General features: G+C 50.8%; 1 protein-coding gene across 1 annotated transcript in view; it reads right to left on the minus strand.

Annotated features, from left to right (window-relative positions):
• The window catches only part of sptbn5 (spectrin, beta, non-erythrocytic 5), a 635480-nt gene that overhangs the window by 28043 nt on the left and 585002 nt on the right, over positions 1–22435 (minus strand). The window contains exons 63-67 of the mRNA XM_070878655.1: positions 22118–22222; positions 20516–21292; positions 18863–18934; positions 17106–17192; positions 13067–13158 (exon numbers count right to left, since the gene is read on the minus strand). Coding sequence (XP_070734756.1) covers positions 13067–13158; positions 17106–17192; positions 18863–18934; positions 20516–21292; positions 22118–22222 — 1133 coding nt within the window. The remainder of the gene's footprint in view (positions 1–13066; positions 13159–17105; positions 17193–18862; positions 18935–20515; positions 21293–22117; positions 22223–22435) is intronic.

The raw sequence follows: 22435 nt of genomic DNA on the forward strand, positions 1-22435 counted from the left end.
CAGGCTAGGGAAGAAGAGGTTAGGAGTGTTTGACACTCACAGGTGCCTCACAGGCTAGGCATAAGCTGTGGGGACGCACGAGTCTCAAAACCCCCTTCATAAGCTGTGGACACAGTCTCTCCAGGGGTGCTCTTGCAGCACTCAGGGTACCTCACAGGCCAGGCATAAGCTGTGAGGGCAGAAGCCTAGAGAGAGACACCCAAGGCACAACAACCCTGTGAAAACCCCTTACAGAACATGGCGACCACGAAGGGACATAAGCAAACAGGAGATGTTAATATAACAGATGAGGTGATAAGAGAGGAAACTAAAATGGAGGAGAGAATTTCCTCATACATTTTGGGCAAGGTGAACCTCACCAAACCTTGGGTGCAAGCCCTCACACGGGCAGAGCGCCCAGTGGATGCTGCTGCTCAGTGGACAGCAGGGAAGGACCACAACCACAGCGTGGAAAAGGCCATCTGGCTTATCTGCTTCACCCGCCAAGTCCGAAAGTTCGACCAGTGGGTGAAGGACTTGGAACTGAGTCTTCAGAAATCAGAGGAGCTCTCTGCTATCCGGGCTGTGGTTGGGGACAACCTGCTGACCGAATTAGCTGGGGAGCTGCAAAGGAACCAGCAGTTGGAGGAGACCTTCCGAAATAGCCGGGACTATCTTCAGTGTCAGGTCACTGAGGCCAAGGGTAGTGAGGGGTCCCTCCGGGAACAGAACTCTCGGTACACCCAGAAAATTTGGGAACTGGAGAATAAATTAAAAGACGTACAGGCAGCCTATAAAGTGGCCAGTAGCAGTGAGTTTGCAGGTCACGGTCCCTGCCAGGAGAGGATTAAAACTCTCACCCACGCTCTATCCCAGGCAAAGGGGATGGTCGCCCTGATAGGACCTGGAGGGTCCACAGGGGACAAAGGAGAGTATTGGGGGGTAGAAGAGAATCCAAAGGCAAGAGACGCCCGACCACCTCCTGAGGCACCGGTGGTTTGTCCGGTGGGGTACCAGGAGGGGCGGGGCACGCAGGTAGTAGCATACCCAGGGCTGGGGGCAGGACCAATGTGTCCCGCTCGGCAGCAGGGATGTGAGGCTCCAGCCGAGGGTCAGTTAAGGGCTGGATCAGGCGACCAGGCACTGTCTGCTGCACCGGGTATGGTGGGACAGCCGGAGGTAGAGGGACCAGCGCAGAAAGATCCTGAACCAGGGCGGATGTGCCCGGTCAGGCAGCGCAAGTACGGTCCTCCACAGGGAGGTGGCCAAGGTCAGGGAGCGCTGGAGAGCGACTTTATTATTCCCCACGGAGTTCAATTGCTCAGGGCCATGGTGGCCCATTTGGCCAAACTTACTCGCAGCGGGGACCCATCTATCCACTTCATGGAGGTGATGCAGGCAGGGGAAATTAATGGGTGCGACGAGGAAGAGACAGCCAAGCTGCTGCTCTTCTCTCTGGACAGCAAATTGTACCAGGCCCTACCGGCAGAATGCCGGAGAGGACAGCATACATTTACTGAGGTCCAGAGGGCCGTCCTTGAGGCTATGGGCTTCGATGACGGCAGTCCTTTCGAACAGGTCGAAAGGACAAGGCAGCTCGCAGGGGAAACCCCGCAGGCGTTTGCGGACAGGCTGTGGGTGGTATACCACGCAGCCTGTCGGGAGCTCCTCGACCGGGCGAATCTTTCCGCGGTACAGACTGGCCGCTGGCTGAGGATGCTGGTGGCAAACTGCTTGCCCCGGCTCAAGGCCAGGGCAGAACTGTGGTTCGATTCCCGGACCCCAACCTCACCGAGGAAGCAGTGGTCAGGCAACTGGCACTGGTCCAACGGAATGGAGGAGGGGAGGAGGAGAAAACCTCCAAAGGTCGGGTAAATGAAGTAAAACCCAACTCGATTCCCAAAAGAGAATGGCACCAGGAGGGTGGCCGCTCGTCTGATAAGGAGGGAGTGTGCTACGGGTGCGGGAAAGCTGGGCATTTTAAAAGGGATTGCAGGAGCCCAGTAAAGAGATATGGGGGGAGAAGTTCTTTCAGAGCCGCCCAGAGTGGGGGAAGTGGAGGGAGCTCCTCACCATCCCTTGACGAGATAGTAGCTGCAGTGAGGACAGCGCTGGAGGGGACTGGGAAGGTAGCCATGGCAACAGGCAGGGTAGCACCAGCAACCCTGCCAGTACAGATGCCGTGACTAGCCCAGACCCAGCCTGCATACCTGTGCCCACTAGAATACGACCCCTGGGGACGACCCTGGGTCAAGATGGAGGTTGAGGGTGTATTGGGACCTACCTTTTGGACACTGGTGCTTCCAGCACGATAGTCCATTCGGAGGACCCCGCAACCTCACCTCTATCAAACGGGGTGCCGTATCAACTAGTTGGGTTCACAGGTAATGAGAAGGCTGGATTTTTCTCAGTCCCGCTCGCAGTTCGTTTAGGAGCACTCCAAACACAATGGAAGTGCGTCCTGATGAATTGGGAGCAGGTGGGAAAAGGGATCTTGGGGGCTGATTTTATCATCGCTCGCCAGATCCTAGTAGACTTGAGGAATCACTGTCTATGGGGCACAGTGGGCACGGGAGCAGAGGGAGAAGTCATGGTTATTGATAAGAAACAGGGAAAAGGGACTCTGTGTACAATGAAGCCAAAAGGGGGTTACGACCTGGAGGTTCTGGTTGGTAACACCCCGGCCGAGTACCGGGCCTATGTGCAAGCAAATCTTGCAGCATTTGCCACCCATAAACACGATTGTGGGAGAGTCACAGGAGTGGAGGTTAGAATAGATGGGGATCCCATGTCCCGCCCGCAAAAGCAGTATGGCTTTCCCCGAGAGGCAGAAGCAGACTTGGAGACAGCTTTAAGCTCGCTTGTCGAGCAGGGTGTTTTGAGACCCATAGCCACCCATGTCAACTCCCCGCTTTGGCCGGTTAGGAAACCGGATCATTCTTGGAGGGCTACGGTGGATTATAGGGTGCTCAATAAAAACATCCCAGCTTGTGCCCCCACAGTAGCGGCGGTTGCGGATCTGATAGGGGAAATCCCTGCATCCGCAACCACGTTCAGTGTTGGACATATCCAACGGATTCTGGTCTATCCCTGTACGGAGGGAAGACCAGTACAAGTTTGCCTTCACCTTCCGGGAACAGCAGTATACATGGAGCTGCCTCCCACAGGGCTTTCATAATAGTCCCAGCATCTTTCACCAATGCATGGCGAACTGCTTAAAAGGCTTCAGCCAACCACACCAGCTGGTCCAGTATGTGGACGACCTGTTGTTGTTCACAGACAGCTGTGAGGAACACAGTCCACTGCTGGCCGAACTGCTGGTCTTACTGAAGGAAGGGGGTTTTAAAGTTAACCCCAAGAAAGCCCAGATAGGTCTAGGAGAGGTAAAATTCCTCGGCCTGACGATAAGGGCAGGAGAAAGGGTCATTGATGAGGCTAGAAGAAAGGCAGTGCAGGAACTCCTTGTCCCTAGGGATGTGTCGGGGGTAAGGTCTTTCCTGGGAATCACTGGCTACTGTAGGGACTTCATCGAGGACTATGCAGCCACTGCTGCCCCTCTGCTCAGACTCCTACACAAGGAGGTCGAGTGGGAATGGGACGAGGGCTGTGAGGCAGCATTTGTCCGTATTAAGCGAGACCTGCAGGTAGCACCAGCCCTAGGGGCAATTCATGGGGGAGAGGAATTCTTCCTGGAGGTGGCAGCCAGTGGCGACAGCTTAAGTGCAGTGTTGCTCCAGGGGCGAAACGGTCAGCTGAGACCAGTGGTGTACTCCTCCAGGGTCCTCACGGAGGTAGATAAGGGATACTCCAATTGTGAGAGGCACTTGCTTGCCACCCACTGGGCAGTAAAGAGAGCTCAGATCTTTACCGGAATATCCCCCATTACACTCCTCACCCATCATACCCCGACGCAGATGCTGTTGGACGGGAGGATTAAGGACGGGACAGTGAGCAGTGCTAGAATCACTCGCTGGACCCTCCTCCTCTCCCAAATGACTTTAAAGGACAAGGGCCTCTGCGAGCCCAGGCTCGCAGCAAATTTAATCTATCCAGGGCAGCCGCATCGATGCTCTGTGGAGGGAGTATGGGACATTAACTTTGGATTTCGGGCAGGGATACACCCCACAGGCCGCGAGATCTACGTTGATGGCTCCAGTTCAGTGTCCGCGGGTACAAGACTCACGGGCTGCGGAGTTTGGGATCCCAAGGCAGGAATTGCCTTGTCTCTTAAACTCCCATGCACCCTGAGCGCCCAGCAGGCGGAACTCTCGGCGGTGATGTATGTGGTCACACACCCCGAGGAATTCCCTACCCCATACACGATTTGCTCGGACAGCATGTTCACTTGCAATTGGTGTACAGAGTATCTGGCGATTTGGTCACGCCGGGGGTACACCTCTGCGGATGGGAAGCCCCTTGTGACCAAACCCCTGCTAGAAAAGATCGTGGCTGCAGTGGGAGAAACCGGGGATGTATATATCCATAAGGTAAAGGCCCACTCCAAAACTGAGCCACGGGGGGAAGGTAACCAGCAAGCAGACCTGCTGGCAAGGGAAGGTGCTCGCACAGGTCGCCCATGGGACCCATACGAGGCAGGCAGGATAGCAGCAGCAAGAAGCAAGCCAGGGACACAAGGGAGCGTAGGGGCGGCTGTGGCCCCGGACCTTAAAGTAGTCCAGATGCAGGAACCGATCCTGAAGGCTGCCTTGGCTGCTATAAAAAGGGGGGGAAAGGCGGAGGGCCCATACAGTGCTGCAGATATTGCTGTGCGGGAAGGCATGTTGTTTAAAGGGGACAAATGGGTAGTGCCGCCACAACACCGGAGGGAATTCCTTCAGCTGGCCCATGAGGGTCCAGGTGCGGGACACCCTGGGCCGGAATCTACCTGGCAACGGATAGAAAAGGCAGGGTGGTGGCCAGACCTCCGGGAAGACGTCCGCAACTTCTGTGCGGGCTGTCTGGTTTGCGCTGCAAACAACCCAGACCCTCAGAAAAGGAAGGCGTCTATGGGATACGTCAGGCGGGTAGAGGGACCATAGCAGTCGATCCAGATCGACTACATCGGACCCCTACCGGCCGCCCAGGGAGGTTATAAATACTGCCTCGTCCTGGTGGATGTGTTTTCCAAGTGGGTGGAAGCCTTCCCTTGCCGAACAGCTACCGCGGTGGGGACTGCAAAAATCCTGGTGAGGGAGGTGTTCTCTCTGTGGGGTCTACCTCAAATCGTGGAGTCCGACCGGGGAAGCCACTTCACCGGCCAGGTGATGCAGGCCACCCTAAAGGTGCTGGGGATAAGAGCCAAATGGCATGTCGCCTACAATCCTCAGTCCTCAGGCCCCGTAGAATGCCTGAACCGGACCCTAACGGAAAGGCTGCGCAAGGAGACGGGAGACTCACCGAACAAGTGGGTGGAGATCTTACCGTTGGTCCTCATGGGAATCCGGGCCAGTCAGTCAAAGAGCACAGGGTACTCACCCCATGAGCTGATGACGGGCCGGATGATGAGAACCCCAGTGCATGTGTTGGCGCTGGTTCTCACCGAAGGGCAGCTCCGAGAGATGAACCGGGACCGGTTTGTCAGGAACCTGTTTGAACACCTGAAACAGATTCACTGGCAGGCTGCTAGTAACATGGGCAGACAGCATCAGAGTAACCGATTGCTGCTAGAACCCAGCAAACACCACGAATGGGAGATAGGGGACCAGGTCATGGTGAGGAACTATGCTCGGGTCGGGGTTTTTGAAGCTTTATATATGGGACCAAACAGCATAGTCGACAAGGCTAGCCCTATGGTCTGTGTTCGACTGCCTCGCCGGGTGAAGTGGTATCGCGTTAATCAGTGTAAATTGTTTGACCCCAAAAGAGGTAAAAAAACAGAGGGGATGAGCAAGGGAAGGGAATCGGGCACTGGGGGAAGGACAGGCCCCGGTGGATTTGGAGGCTCCGGAGGAGGCAGCGGGCCCCGAAGCTCTACAGCCGGGGCTGGTTTACTGCTCCTGTAAGGCTATCCCACCACTGGGTAGAGGTTCCCAGCCCACTAACAGAAGTAGGGAGAAAGGCTCTACCATTAGCAAGGTTCAAGGGGAAGCTGAACCTCCCATGGTGGATCAGCTGGGGCTAGCCCAAGAGGTGGAGGAGATGGCATTGCAGCCCATAACGTGGGACTCTGCACCGACAGTAAGGAGGAGTAACAGAGTGCCACAGCCCAGGGCGCCGTGGTCCCCTGTTTACTTAGCCTCCCGCCCCAGACCGATAAGGCGAAAGACAACAGGGAGGGTGCTCTGTTGCGCTAGCAAGGGTCTCCCACCGATTATCCAGGGCTCGGGAGGGCCTTGGAGGGCAGCACAAGACTCATTAAGGGGGACTATACGAACTCCTCAGCGGAGGACATCCTGGTCCCCAGGGTACGGTCAGCCGAGTGGTCGACGACGCCTGTACAGTGACAGGATATAGCCTGGCCACCCGAGGACGGGTGGCGGTGTGTATATTTTCCCTTCCTGTTTTGTTACTTTGTGTTGTGAGTATATATGTGTTTAGGTAAGGCAGTGACGGTTGGGTACAGCATTTTTGTGTTTGGAACATGTTATGCGGGCCGAGCCTGGAGAGGTCTCTCAAGGCAAGGCCATGTTCTTCTTGCTTTTCAGATGTCAACACCTCCCTACTGGACGTTAGTGATGCTGGTATCGCTAAGGATCTGCACCGGGCACCGAGGGGACACCGAGGACTCCCTAGTTTTCGGATGCTCCGGGGGCAGAGCGCCGACAGTGACCACAGGAGAAGGTACTCCGGCGGCAGATGGCCGGGTCACCTACTCCCACTAGGGGAAATAGCCTGGGTGGTTGGGATCGAACTCCAGCCATAAGGACTTTACCTATGGAGAGGCCTCCATCCCCTGCCCAGAGATCACTGTGGCCACTTCCAGAGTGAGAGTGACAGAAGGCAGGAAGGTATGCCTAACTTGCCAAGGGGCCATACCTCTGGGACGGTGGTGGTGGCTCAGAAAGCTCAAGAGGGACATGGGAGACCGACACTCGGACTGCGAACGTCTGGATAATGATACCTACCGAACCATCATGGGGTCATCTGGCGGGGTCACGGTGTGCTGGGAGAAATGGTGGGGGTACGACCAAGGAATTTATTTGTGTATGTGGGGATCTCCATTGCTTTCTATAGGTGGGGGCAGGATGTCGGGGATGGGGTGGTATGGGATCCCAGCGGGGAGGCGTGTGTGACCCCCAATCCCCGGGTACCAGTAAATGCCACCGAACTTGTAGTTCGGGAAAGAAAACCCCCACCCACGGCCAAGCCCACCGTCCCACACGGGTGCCCGACAACAACCAGGGGGCCGGGGAATGGTTTAGTGTTGGTCCCTACCGAGAAACTATTTTATCAGGGGGTACACTACGCAGTGGCATCAGTGGTGCTAAATCTGACAGAAGTCCGCCTACCTACGTGGTGTCCCCGGGAATCCGAGCTGTTATACCAGGCTCTGCTGCGGGAGATGTTCCGGAAGTTCTATGAACTGGACTTTGGGGATGTCAAAGTGACAGACTTGTATAAACAGTGGGATAGGGCCGAACCGGGCAGGCAGAAGCGTGGCACTTTAAATGACATTCTTACGGGGTTTAACACTGGGGCGTCCGCTATAAACAGTTTGTATAACATGCAGCTGGCCCTCCAGATAAATGGGTTAAAGAATCAGCTGCGCAAAGTCCTGGGGGACAAGAATACCGTAGTGGAATCCGCGCTCCACCAAGAGGTGGCAATGACAGTTCACTTAAAGGAGATTATCTCTCAATTGGAGGCGCAGGCCAGGGCTGTAAACGCCTTGATTCGGGAGGGTAGAAACGCCTCCGATCAAGCCGCCCAAAATGAGGTGTACGTGCTCTATGGGGCCTGGTTGCTGGGAGAGGGACGGAGTAACCTCGAGGATCTGAGACAGGGACAGGTCCCCTCCTGGATCAGCAACCAGCACTTAGCAGCACTGCACCCTTACGATAATGTTTTGAGTCCTTGCCAACTTCGTGTAGCGTCGGAAGCCTACCCAGTACCGGTGGACTGTGGAAAGTCAAATCATACCACCATGAGTGTGGTGGTCAGGATGCCCGTGATGGGGGCGTCCCCACGACCAGCACCCCTGTACCGAGTGGAGAATGTGGGAGTCATTCGTGGAGGGGTGCATGTTCGATTCCAAGAGGTCCCACCTTATGTCACAATGTGGGAGCACACTGTGACAGGTACAGACCTCTCGGGTTGTCGGAGCAGGGGAGCACAGGTAATCCTGTGCCCCCAACACTTGAACGCTTTTGCAAGGCCACAATGCGGGTTCAGCACTGCTGGGGCAGAGCCTATCAATTGCACAATGAAGGTAATGGCCCCTAACCACATGCCTCCACAGGTAGCATATGTAGGCGGTGGGACATATTGTGTCACCACAAGTGCCCAACGGTATGAACACAGACCGGGAAGGTGGTGTCCAATACCATACAGCAGCTTTTGCTTTAAACCCAGGGCAGAGGTTCAAGTGGCACACACCAGAATCATACCCATCCCTGAACCTTCCACGATTCACCTCACGGTACAAAACAACCTCAGCCATCTACAACAATATGTCGCCCAGTTTGGCTATCCCATTGCCCCACTACCTGAGAAACTTACAGCCCTCCTCCAGGCAGTGGATTTGTCTCAAAGACATTTTTACACCATGGAGCAGAAAACTGAAATTCTAGCAGGGGAGATTGCCCAGATTAAACCCCCAGCATGGTGGGATTTGGGAATACGGGCAGACATACCTGCATGGATCCGGGTGGGATCGCATGCCTTAGTAATCGGCCAACTCCTGATTGTAGCTTATCTGCTAGTTACAAGCTCAGGAGAAAAAGAAAAAGAAAGCAGTTCCTCAGGCTACTACACAGCCAGGAGAGCTGTTGCTAAACACTCAAGGCGTGTAAACAAAGCTTGACCGCGACACTTAGGCGGTTTTGTTATTCCAGGGATGACTGCGTTTTTCATACATGGCTCCTGGGGAGTTTGCAGGGCAGGGGTTTCTTTGTTTTACGTTTGAGACTGAAATGAGACTCAATGTACAATTACTGCTGTAACCTTAAGTACATATATGTATGTTGCTGTCGTGTATTGTAACCTGTTGGATTTCTGTGTTTAGTACCGCGTTAAAAGGAATTACGATATATATCGACGGGATCAGTTTAGAGTTAAACTGGAGAAAGTTGGGCAATTTGGGAGACCCAGGGTTTTCTCACCACCCTGAACTTTGACACACTCGAGTGGTGTCTGACTGTGTCAGATGGGGGATTATGTAGGGGAGGACGAAAACCCCCTCATTTTACCCAGAAGGAAAAGGGCTGTGGGATCAGTCTGTGCTGTGAATTGAAACCGATGGAAGGAAAACTTTGGGACACAAATGGAGACCCCCCCCCAGTGTTTGGACTCATAGGAAAGGGAATTTAATTTGGAACTATCTACCAGAAAGTTTGAAATCCTAAAGTGCACATGGAAGAAACTACGAACTTTAATCGAATTTGGGATTTTTAAAAGGTGTATGTTGAGTCTGCAAGAAAAGGGGTGGAGTCAATATCAAAAGGGCCAGTTTGGACATTGGAACTAATCAAATTGTCTGGGAACTGTATACCCTCGAAACTTGCCCCTTGAAAACATTAGCATTTAAACAATGCCACATACATATTCCAACACCTTTTTCATCAGGCATAGAAATATCTGGCTCAGGCCAGACTAGCACAATGGCTACAGAAGGCCAATGCAATCAACACCCACTCAAACCTTGAGTAGGTTAACAACAGTGGAAAAAAAAAACCCAATCTAAAACTGCTGCATTTTTCAAAATCAAAAAGTCCACCAATGAGAAGAATCGACTTCAGCAGGAGAGGCGGACTGGATAATCTGGCGATAAAAAAGGGTTTCTGACGTAGTGAAAAAAAGAAGTGATGATTTTCCCTGCCCTCATCATCCAACAACCACAACCAGCAAGCCTCTCGACACTGAAGGAAAACCAGTGTCCGAAGACACCGAAGATAGAAGAAACAAACCACCAGACTGCAGGAGGCACAGTAGTGAGTATAACCTCTGGTCCCCAGAACTCCCAACTCAGTTAGGCCAGGAAAGGTGGGAGGTTGGGCATTGTACTGCTAAACTGGTGTAAAGATTTTCGTTGTGTCCGTTTTAGTGGGATTTAGGGGGATGGTTTTGTTGGTGTATTGCTGTTTGTTGAGTTACACTTTGTCAAATAAATTGGAAGCCTAAAGTTCCTCTTGGAATCACTTTGTCTCAGTTCTATTGTATTACATCTCCTGATCGTGAGTCTTATGTCAGAACCGTGTAAGGGAAGCTAGGAGCGCCTCGAAAACGCTCAACTGTGTGTCACAGGCTAGGGAAGAAGGGGTTAGGAGTGTTTGACACTCACAGGTGCCTCACAGGCTAGGCATAAGCTGTGGGGACGCACGAGTCTCAAAACCCCCTTCATAAGCTGTGGACACAGTCTCTCCAGGGGTGCTCTTGCAGCAATCAGGGTACCTCACAGGCCAGGCATAAGCTGTGAGGGCAGAAGCCCAGAGAGAAACATCCAAGGCACAACAACACTGTGAAAACCCCTTACAAGGCAGAAGACGTGGGTATGGTTCTTAATGAATATTTTGCATCTGTTTTCAAAAGAGAGGGGTGATGCCTTGTTGCAATCAGGGAGGAGAATTGTGAAATATTAGAGAAAATAAACATAGAGAGGAAGTATTAAGGGGCTTAGCATCTTTGAAAGTGGATAAATCCCCAGGCCCAGATGAAATGTATCCCAGGTTGTTAAGAGAAGCAAAAGAGGAAATAGCAGAGGCTCTGACCATCATTTTCCGATCCTGTCTGGCTACAGGTGTGGTGCCAGAGGACTGGAGGACTGCTAACATTGTACCTTTGCTTAAAAAGGGAGAAAGGATAGACCGAGTAATGACAGGCCAGTCAGCCTAATCTCGGCGGTAGGAAAATTATTGGAAACAATTTTGAGGAACAGGATAAATCTTCGTTTAGAAAGATCTGGATTAATCAAGGAGAGTCAGCATGGATTTTTTAAGGGAAGGTCGTATCTGATTAACTTGACTGAATTTTTTGAGGAGGGTCGATGAGGGTAGTGCATATGGTGTAGTGTATATGGATTTTAGCAAGGCTTTAGCAAGGTTCCACATGGCAGACTGGTCTCAAAAGTAAAAGCCCATGGGATCCAGGGCAAAGTGGCAAGTTGGATCCAAAATTGGCTCAGAGGCAGGAAGCAAAGGGCATTGGTTGATGGGTGTTTTTGTGACTGGAAGGCTGTTTCCAGTGGGGTTCCCTTGCTTTTTGTGGTATATATATCAATGATTTAGACTAAAATGTAAAGGGTATGATTAAGATGTTTGCAGATGATACAAAAATTGGCTGTGTGGTTGATAATGAAGAAGAAAGCTGTAGACCGCAAGAAGATATAAAACAACTGGTCAGGTGGGCAGGATGGTGGCAAATGGAATTCAATCTGGAGAAGTGTGAGGTAATGCATTTGGGGAGGGCTAACAAGGCAAGGGAATACACATTAAATGGTAGGACACTGAGAAGTGTAGAGGAACAAAGGGACATTGGAGTGCATGTTCACAGATCCCTGAAGGTAGCAGGCCAGGTAGATAAGGTGGTTAAGGCGGCATACGGTATACTTGCCTTTATTAGTTGAGGCAGAGAATACAAGAGCAAGTGCTTAAACTGCATAAAACACTGGTTAGGCCACAGCTAGAGTACTGCATGCAGTTCTGGTCACCATATTACGGGAAATATGTGATTGCACTAGAGAGGGTACAGAGGAGATTTATAAGAATTTTGCCTGGACTGGAGAATTTTAGCTATGAGGGCGGCTTTGTTTTCTTTGGAACAGAGGAGACTGAGGTGTATAAAATTATGAGGGCCCTAGATAGAGTGGATAGGAAAGACCTATTTCCCTTAGCAGAGAGGTCAACAACCAGAGGGCATAGATTTAAAGTAATTGGTAAGAGGTTTAGAGGGGATGTGAGGGGCTATATTTTCACCCACAAGGTTGTGGGGGTCTGGGACTCACTGCCTGAAAGGGTGGTAGAGGCAGAAACCCTCACCACATTTAAAAAGTACTTGGATGTGTCATAGGCTACGGACCAAGAACTGGAAGGTGGAATTAGGCTGGATAGCTCTGATCAGGCGGTGCGGACATGATAGGCCAAAATGACCTTCTTCCGTGCTATAAATTTCTATGATTCTATGATTCTACAACAAGGTACAGGTATATGTATAGACTCACACACACACACCAAGGTACAGGTATATGTATAGACTCACACACACACACCAAGGTACAGGTATATGTATAGACTCACACACACACACACACACACACACCAAGGTACAGGTATATGTATAGACTCACACACACACACCAAGGTACAGGTACATGTACAGACTCACACATACACACACATACACCAAGGTACAGGTACATATACAGACTCACACACACACCAAGGTACAGGTACATGTATAGACTCACACACACACACATCCCAAGGTACAGATACATGTACAGACACACACACATCAAGGTACAGGTACATGTACAAACTCACATGTTAAAAATGTTAAGGAGGGAAGCCAATGTAGATCAGCGAGCACAGGGGTGATGGATGAACAGGACTTGGTGCGCGTTAGGACACAGGCAGCAGAATTCTTGATGAGCTCAAGCTTACGGAAGGTGGGAGGCCAGCCAGTAGAGCACTGGAATAGTCAAGTCTAGAGGTAACAAAGGCATGGATGAGGGTTTCCGGGGCAGATGGGCTGAGGCAAGGGACACACAACATCATCACATCGCCACCTCCTCATTCGTTGTCATCTTCTCCTCGGCTCAGACATGGACAGAGATCCAGTGTGTGTCCGGCTCACCAAGTACTCCCAGCTCCTGGTGTAGGTAAGGGGGAGGAGCAGACTGTGTTATCTCCGCAGTGTTGTCTTGGGGTACACCGTGACACACCCACCCATGGTAAACGCCCGGCGCTCTCTCCGTGCAACCCACGTCACGTACCGTAAGCGGAAAGTATGCTCTTTCTTCCTGTACGCGGCAGCCTCCTCGCACCTCGCATCGACAACACTGAGAGACGGACAGCAAGGGGATCCCTGCAGGCAGCAAGGGGAACACATACCGCTTAGACAGGGGCGCTTAAAGGGGACAGATCATCACACACAGCTTAGACAGGGGCGCTTAAAGGGGACAGATCATCACACACAGCTTAGACAGGGGCGCTTAAAGGGGACAGATCATCACACACAGCTTAGACAGGGGCGCTTAAAGGGGACAGGTCATCACACACAGCTTAGACAGGGGTGCTTAAAGGGGACAGATCATCACACACAGCTTATACAGGGGCGCTTAAAGGGGACAGGTCATCACACACAGCTTAGACAGGGGTGCTTAAAGGGGACAGATCATCACACACAGCTTAGACAGGGGCGCTTAAAGGGGACAGATCATCACACACAGCTTAGACAGGGGCGCTTAAAGGGGACAGATCATCACACACAGCTTAGACAGGGGCGCTTAAAGGGGACAGATCATCACACACAGCTTAGACAGGGGCGCTTAAAGGGGACAGATCATCACACACAGCTTAGACAGGGGCGCTTAAAGGGGACAGATCATCACACACAGCTTATACAGGGGCGCTTAAAGGGGACAGGTCATCACACACAGCTTAGACAGGGGCGCTTAAAGGGGACAGGTCATCACACACAGCTTAGACAGGGGTGCTTAAAGGGGACAGATCATCACACACAGCTTATACAGGGGCGCTTAAAGGGGACAGGTCATCACACACAGCTTAGACAGGGGTGCTTAAAGGGGACAGATCATCACACACAGCTTATACAGGGGCGCTTAAAGGGGACAGGTCATCACACACAGCTTAGACAGGGGCGCTTAAAGGAGACAGATCATCACACACAGCTTATACAGGGGCGCTTAAAGGGGACAGGTCATCACACACAGCTTAGACAGGGGCGCTTAAAGGGGACAGATCATCACACACAGCTTAGACAGGGGTGCTTAAAGGGGACAGATCATCACACACAGCTTAGACAGGGGCGCTTAAAGGGGACAGGTCATCACACACAGCTTAGACAGGGGTGCTTAAAGGGGACAGATCATCACACACAGCTTATACAGGGGCGCTTAAAGGGGACAGGTCATCACACACGGCTTAGACAGGGGTGCTTAAAGGGGACAGATCATCACACACAGCTTATACAGGGGCGCTTAAAGGGGACAGGTCATCACACACAGCTTAGACAGGGGCGCTTAAAGGGGACAGATCATCACACACAGCTTATACAGGGGCGCTTAAAGGGGACAGGTCATCACACACAGCTTAGACAGGGGCGCTTAAAGGGGACAGATCATCACACACAGCTTAGACAGGGGTGCCTAAAGGGGACAGATCATCACACACAGCTTAGACAGGGGCGCTTAAAGGGGACAGGTCATCACACACAGCTTAGACAGGGTCGCTTAAAGAGGACAGATCATCACACATAGCTTAGACAGGGGCGCTTAAAGGGGACAGGTCATCACACACAGCTTAGACAGGGGCGCTTAAAGGGGACAGGTCATCACACACAGCTTAGACAGGAGGTGCTTAAAGGGGACAGGTCATCACACACAGCTTAGACAGGAGCGCTTAAAGGGGACAGGTCATCATACACAGCTTAGACAGGGGGCCCTTAAAGGGGACAGGTCATCGCACACGTTTAGACAGTGGGCACTTAAAGGGGACAGGTCATCACACACAGCTTAGACATGGGGCGCTTAAAGGGAACAGGGCACCACACAAGGATCAAAAGTGCTTAAAGTGGACAGGGTATCACTCAGCATTGTCAGGGAGTACTTAAAGGGGACAGGGTGGCACTGACACTTACTGAAGTACAGGTTCCCCAGGCTCTGACACTTACTGGGGTACGGGTTCCCAGGGATCTGACACTTACTGGAGTATGGCTTCCCCAGCATTTGACACTTACTGGGGTACGGGTTCCTCAGGCTCCGACACTTACTGGGGTACGGGTTCCCCAGGCTCTGACACTTACTGGGGTACGGGTTCCCCAGGCTCTGACACTTACTGGGGTACGGGTTCCCCAGGCTCTGACACTTACTGGGGTACGGGTTCCCCAGGCTCTGACACTTACTGGGGTACGGGTTCCCCAGGCTCCGACACTTACTGGGGTACGGGTTCCCCAGGCTCCGACACTTACTGGGGTACGGGTTCCCCAGGCTCTGACACTTACTGGGGTACGGGTTCCCCAGGCTCCGACACTTACTGGGGTACGGGTTCCCCAGGCTCTGACATTTACCAGACTGATTCCTCGTATGGGAACATTGTCCTATGTGGAGAGACTGAGTAGACTAGGCCTATATTGTCGAGAGTTTAGAAGAATGAGAGGTGATCTCATTGAAATATACAAAATTCTTCCAGGGCTTGACAGGGTAGATGCAGGGAGGATGTTTCCCCTAACTGGGGAGTCTAGAACCAGGGGTCACAATCTCAGAATAAGGGGTCGCCATTTAGGACTGAGATGAGGAGAAGTTTCTTCATTCAGAGGGTGGTGAATCTTTGGAATTCCCTGCCCCAGAGGGCTGTGGAAGCTCAGTTGTTGAGCATGTTCAAGACAGAGATCGATAGATTTGTGGCTATTAAGGGAATCCAGGGATATGGGGACAGTGCAGGAAAGTGGAGTTGAGGTAGAAGATCAGCCATGATCTTATTGAATGGCGGAGCAGGCTCGAGGGGCCGAATGGCCTACACCTGCTCCTAATTCTTATGTTTACTAGGGTACGGATTCCACAGATACCTTCGTTCATTTGTTTAAACCAGTGACTACTGGCAGGTTATTCGACCTTGGAGACAGCACAATTAATTCCAATCCTGTCCTCACTCAGTGTCAGCAATTAAACTTTAGAGCAGGAGCCAGCAGTGAACAGGGTAATGAGCAGGAATGGGAACATGGCTACCAATCCCCTCTCTAACCCAAGGACATTGAGAGACAATGTTAGGGTCTTTACAGTCTCTCACCCCAGTGATCAGCCAATACAGCACAGCCCAGGGTTCGATCATGGGACCTTACTGCTCTGTTTGATGGGACAGTGTAGAGGGAGCTTTACTCTATATCTAACCTGTGCTGTACCTGCCCTGGGAGTGTTTGATGGGACAGTGTAGAGGGAGCTTTACTCTGTATCTAACCTGTGCTGTACCTGCCCTGGGAGTGTTTGATGGGACAGTGTAGAGGGAGCTTTACTCTGTATCTAACCCGTGCTGTACCTGCCTGGGAGTGTTTGATGGGACAGTGTAGAGGGAGCTTTACTCTGTATCTAACCCGTGCTGTACCTGCCCTGGGAGTGTTTGATGGGACAGTGTAGAGGGAGCTTTACTCTGTATCTAACCCCGTGCTGTACCTGCCCTGGGAGTGTTTGATGGGACAGTGTAGAGGGAGCTTTACTCTGTATCTAACCCCGTGCTGTACCTACCCTGGGAGTGTTTGATGGGACAGTGTAGAGGGAGCTTTACTCTGTATCTAACCCCGTGCTGTACCTGCCCTGGGAGTGTTTGATGGGACAGTGTAGAGGGAGTTTTACTCTGTATCTAACCCCGTGCTGGACCTGCCCTGGGAATGTTTGATGGGACAGTGTAGAGGGAGCTTTACTCTGTATCTAACCCGTGCTGTACCTGCCCTGGGAGTGTTTGATGGGACAGTGCAGAGGGAGCTTTACTCTGTATCTAACCCCGTGCTGTACCTGCCCTGGGAGTGTTTGATGGGACAGTGTAGAGGGAGCTTTACTCTGTATCTAACCCCGTGCAGTACTCGATGAGTGTGTTCTACTGCTCAGCACTAACTTCCCTCAGTTTGATGCGACCACCATTCACTCCCTTTGAGTGCAGGGTAACTGCTGAATGGGAGGTTTTGTTTTATACTGAGGTTGGATTAATACTGATAAAGGAACCAGTTTTGAACCGGGCAAAGCTTATTCTCTTAAAAGTTGCTTGAATCTCTGACCCGAGTGCCAAAAGACGAAGACTTACCATCAGAGTATCACTCCTGTTCTTGTAGAAACAGAGGTCATGTCTCTCCAGGATCACAAAATAAGTGTCCCAGGTTCTGGAGTCAGCCTAAATATGGAATTAAAGTTAGGAGCATCTTTCACATCCTCCGGATATTCTAAACGCTTCACAGCCTTGAAGTACTGTTGAAGTGCAGTCACTGTTTGTATAAAGAACCAAGCATAGCAAGATCCCACAAAGAGAGAATGACCAGATAATGTGTTTGGTGTTGGGTGAGGGATAAATATTGATCAGGACATCGGGGAGAACTCCCCTGCTGTTCTTCAAATACTGTCAGGGTCCTTTAACGTCTCCCTGAGAGAACAGATGGAACATTGGTTTAACATCACATCTAAAAGACAGCACCTCCAACAGTGCAGCACTCGCTCAACAATACACTGAAGTGTCAGCCTGGATTGTTGGCTCAGGTCTCTGGAGTGGGACTGGAAGCCACAACCTCCTGGCTCCATCACTGGCCCGTGGCTCACAGCAGGAAGAGTTACATAAGAACGTAAGAAATAGGAGCATGAGTAGGCCATTTGACCCCTCGAGCCTGCTCCTCCATTTAATACGATCATGGCTGATCTGATCATGGGCTCAAGCTCCACTTCCCTGCCCACTGCCCATAACCCTTTATTCCCTTATCGTTTAGGAAACTGTCTATATCTGTCTTAAATTTATTCAATGTCCCAGTCTCCACAGCTCTCTGAGGCAGCGAATTCCACAGATTTCCAACCCTCTGAGAGAAGAAATTTCTCCTCAGCTCAGTTTTAAATGGGCGGCCCTTATTCTAAGATTATGCCCCTAGTTCTAGTATCCCCATCCTCTCTGCATCTACCTGCACACAGGGACGGATCAGTGCTAATCCACACACCAGCTCAACATTGTCCCTTCAGCCCATCCACCATCATTCACCATCTTCTATCCACAGTCCAAGTGCCGGGTGCCCGAGGGGAAACGGCTGCATCAGACAGCCTATCAGCTGCAGTTATAACAAGGAATGCCCGAGGCATTGTGGCAACTACACAGGACTTGCAGCCCCAAAGTTACCAAAACAGGGATCAGACAGTGCAGTGTATTACGCACACTTCTCATTCACCTCTCAATGGGGAAATCTAGAATTAGGGGTCACAGTCTCAGATTAAGGAATCGCCCATTTAAAACTGAGATGAGGAGGAATTTCTTCTCTCAGAGGGTTGTAAATCTGTGGAATTCGCTGCCCCAGAGAGCTGTGGAGGCTGGGTCATTGAATAAATTTAAGGTGGAGATAAACAGATTTTTGAGCGATAAGGGAATAAAGGGTTATGGGGAGCGGGCGGGGAAGTGGAGCTGAGTCCATGATCAGATCAGCCATGATCTTATTAAATGGTGGAGCAGGCTCGAGGGGCCGTATGGCCTACTCCTGCTCCCATTTCTTGTGTTCAAGAGTAGCTCAGACTGATGTTTGGGCGTCTCCTCCGTCCGTTGTCTGTAAAGGACCAACATGGAGTGAGAATGGATAGTCTCAGCTGAGCTCCAAGCAGGCACAGAACCTCAGCACAAAGCTGCCACCCACCGGGGCGAAACCAGCGTTTACACTCTGGCACAGGAGGGCTGCCATGGGACATGAAAAGTGTCGCAGTGCTTTGGGCTGGTATACAGGGAGCTTTATTGGACAACTGGCTGTGTATTGCCTTACCCGAGAGTGTAGGTGGAGCTTTAAAAACAATTCTCCACTGTGACCTACCCTCCCTCCCTACCTTTGTCCCTCCGGCCTGCAGTCTGTGCTTTCGATCGAGTGTGCCCTCCATGGTCTGGTACTCTACAGCGCCCTAATACAGAAAGAAAGAACTCTCATTTATTCAGAAACTTTCACCACCAATGTCCTGCAGCGCTTTACAGGCAATCAAGTATTTTTGGAGTGTAGTCACTGTTGTAATGTAGGAAACGCAGCAGCCAATTTGTGCACAGCAAGCTCCCACAAACAGCAATGCGATAATTGACCAGATAATCAAATTTAATTATGTTGGTTGAGTGATAAATATTGAGCAGGACACCAGGGAGAACTCACCAGCTCTTCTTTGAATAGTGCCATGGGATCTTTTGCATTCACTTGAGAGAGCAGGATTGAAACTAGCATCAGGAATAGAGACAGAGGACAATGGTAGAAAGAATCTGCATTTATACACCTTGCACATCCTCAGGACATACCAAAGCACTTCACGGCCAATAAAGTACTTTTGAAATGTACTGACTGTTGTGTAGGAAAACGCAGAGCCAATTTGCGCACAGCAAGGTCCCACCAACAGCGAATAAGAAAAATGGCTAGTTCATGTGTTTTTTGGTGTTGTTGGATGATGGAGGAATGTTGGCTGGGAGACCTTGGCCTGCTCTTTGTCCAGCAGTGCCAGAGGGCAGATGGGGCCTCAGTTTGTTTCATCTGAAAGATGCCACCTCTGACAGTGCCTCAGCACTGCACTGGAGTGTCAGCCTGCAGAATGTGCTCCAATCCCTGGAGTGGGACTTGAACTCACAACCTTCTGACTCAGAGGCAAGTGTGCTGCCCACTGAGCCATGCTGAAAGGGAAGTAACAGAGAAGTAGAGAAAAGTCTGAGATAGAGGGCAGAGAAAGGGAAGGATAATGGGGGTAAAGAAATGGCAGGGACAGAAGAGTAAAGAAAGAAACACAGGCAGTGATATGGAGAGAGAGAGAGATGAGATAAAGACAGAGGCTCACCCAGACATGGAGAGAGAGAGAGAGAGAGACAGAGACATGGGGGTAGATTATAATTAAAATCAATGGAATGAAAATCAGGCAGGATCCGTCGCGATCCTTCAGTCCGGTTTTGCGGTGGCACGGAGCAGCACCGCTGGGAAGAACTGCGCGCAGTGTACAATGCACCTGGTCGCGACACCGGCAGGAGTTTAACCTTTTGCCTGATCTGTCCACCCGCAATGACCACTTGGGAAAACAGAGCCAGCAGCAGGGGAAGGTAAAGGACTCTAAAGGTGAGTGCGAGTGTTCTTTTCATTTTTTAGCGATTTGTGTTGTGGTGGCGTGGCAATGTTTTGGGAATGTCTTTGTGAGTTTTGGTTAAGGTTTCCCGCCCCCCAGGCGTCTCTCGGAGCGCACAAGGCCCAGCACTTTAGTTGCCGAGTTTCCCATCCTTGTGCCACGAAAAGTGTACAACGCCTCCCTCAACGCTGCGCCCCTGACGCAGGGCCCAGATGCCCAGACTTACATACTGAAGCGCAAACTATTCCTGGCTGGTAACTTTCCCGCCCCACCTCCGTTTTCACCCCAAAAACAGAAAAGCCTAAAAATCCAGCCCCTAGAAAGCTAACACCAAGTATCAAAATTGTTTGAAATGTGTGAGAAATGTGTGAATGCTGCAGCTAACTGCGTTCCTACCTTTTCACTCTGCGGTGTGACTGTCAAGTTGGACTGCGGAGGGTCGAGGGGAACCCCAGTGAGCGATACTGAATTTGTAGTTCCAAATGGATCGCACTCCAACTTCTCCATTGGGCTGGACACACGGTCTATGGAGCAACTTTCGATCGATGTTGTAGCTTCTTCTGGCTGAGCTGTGGGGGGACCATACTGGGAAGAGTGCAGGGCAGTTTGAGGGAGGATTGAAACAGTGTTGGATGGTGGGCTTTGGGACATGGGCTGAGGTTTAATGGGTGACACGATGCTGATGTGGTCTCTAGCAGGTGAGGTTAGATCTTGGGATGATTGCTCCATGAAGGTACTTGAAGAAAGTCTGGAACGTGGTTTGGATGGGACTGTTGGTTTGGGCCTGGTTGGATCCGAAGGTCTTCTTGTTGGGCTCTCTACTTCATAATTATGAAGAGAGAAAGTCTTTGGTGACAAAGGTGATTGGACGAGTGATCGTCTCTTGTCCTCTCCATCATGTTTAAGACCTCTGGTAGCTTCTTGAACTCTCTGGGGGCCCACACTCCTTCTGACTGAGGAGAAGAAGAGATCTGAGGTTGAAGGGGTTCTCGGGGCAGGACTCACCACTACCTCTTTTGACCATGATTTTGGTGTCCTCTCAATGTCTGAATCGGTCCTTCCAAGGTTCCTCAATGGTGCTGGCTTGTCTGATCCCTTCCTCTTCAGGGAGGGAACCCGAGCCACCTTGCGTTCTTTGTCCTTAATGCTCACCTCCCTACGGAACCCTTCTCCCTGAAATCAGTCAAAAGTCAGCCTGAAATGACACAATCCCATCTGATACTCTCAAAGATCAGTCAGAAATTACACTTTTAACGTAGCGAAACGCCCCAAGGCGCTTCACAGGAGTATTATGAGAGAGAACATTTTACACCAAGCCACATAAGGAGAAATTAGGGCTTGATCAAAGAGGTATGTTTTAAGGAGCGTCTTGAAGGAGGAAAGAGGTAGAGAGGCGGAGAGGTTTAGACAGGGAGTTCCAGAGCTTGGCAACAGAAGGCATGGTCACCAATGGTGGAGCAATTATAATCAGGGATGGCCAGGAGGGCAGAACTGGATACGTGGAAAGATCAGTCTGAAATTACACATCATCATCATCATCATAAGCGGTCCCTCGAACGAGGGCAGATCCCTGTATCCCTGTACATTCAGGCGATTATTAATAACAGATCCCTGTATCCCTGTACATTCAGGCGATTATTAATAACAGATCCCTGTATCCCTGTACATTCAGGTGATTATTAACAGATCTCTGTATTCCTGTACATTGACTATTACTAATAACAAATCTCTGTATCCCTGTACATTTAGACTATTATTATTAACAGATCTCTGTATCTCTGTACATTCAGATTATTATTAATAACAGATCTCTGTATCCCTGTACATTCAGACTATTATTAATAACAGATCTCTGTATCCCTGTACATTCAGACTATTATTAACAGATCTCTGTATCCCTGTACATTCAGACTATTATGAATAATAGATCCCTGTATCATTCTCGCTATGTTCAAGGTGGAATTTGGGCCTGAGTTGAAGCAATATTGCATGTCTGACCTTTTTCGCACTTTCCAGTTGTCCAACCTTCTCATCCTGAGTAGCCAGCATCTTCTCAAAGTCTTCGTGCTTCTTGATTAAGTCTTCCACTTCATTGACGGAGTCCTGAGAGGGAGAACGTGAAGTCAGTGCCATATAGAGAAAACTCACGCGACACCCAGAGTGCAGGTAATTGTGGTGTCTAGGGGCTGTGGCATTGGCCAAATCCAGAAATGGAATAGGATTCAGGCCCGAATCACTGAAAACCTTTGTGACTGATGAATAACACCTAAATATCGTGGGACGCAGGAACATGGGGATTAGCCAGAGACTGCACAT

This window comes from Pristiophorus japonicus, chromosome 4, assembly GCF_044704955.1.
Source record: "Pristiophorus japonicus isolate sPriJap1 chromosome 4, sPriJap1.hap1, whole genome shotgun sequence".
NCBI classification, from domain to species: Eukaryota; Metazoa; Chordata; class Chondrichthyes; family Pristiophoridae; genus Pristiophorus; species Pristiophorus japonicus.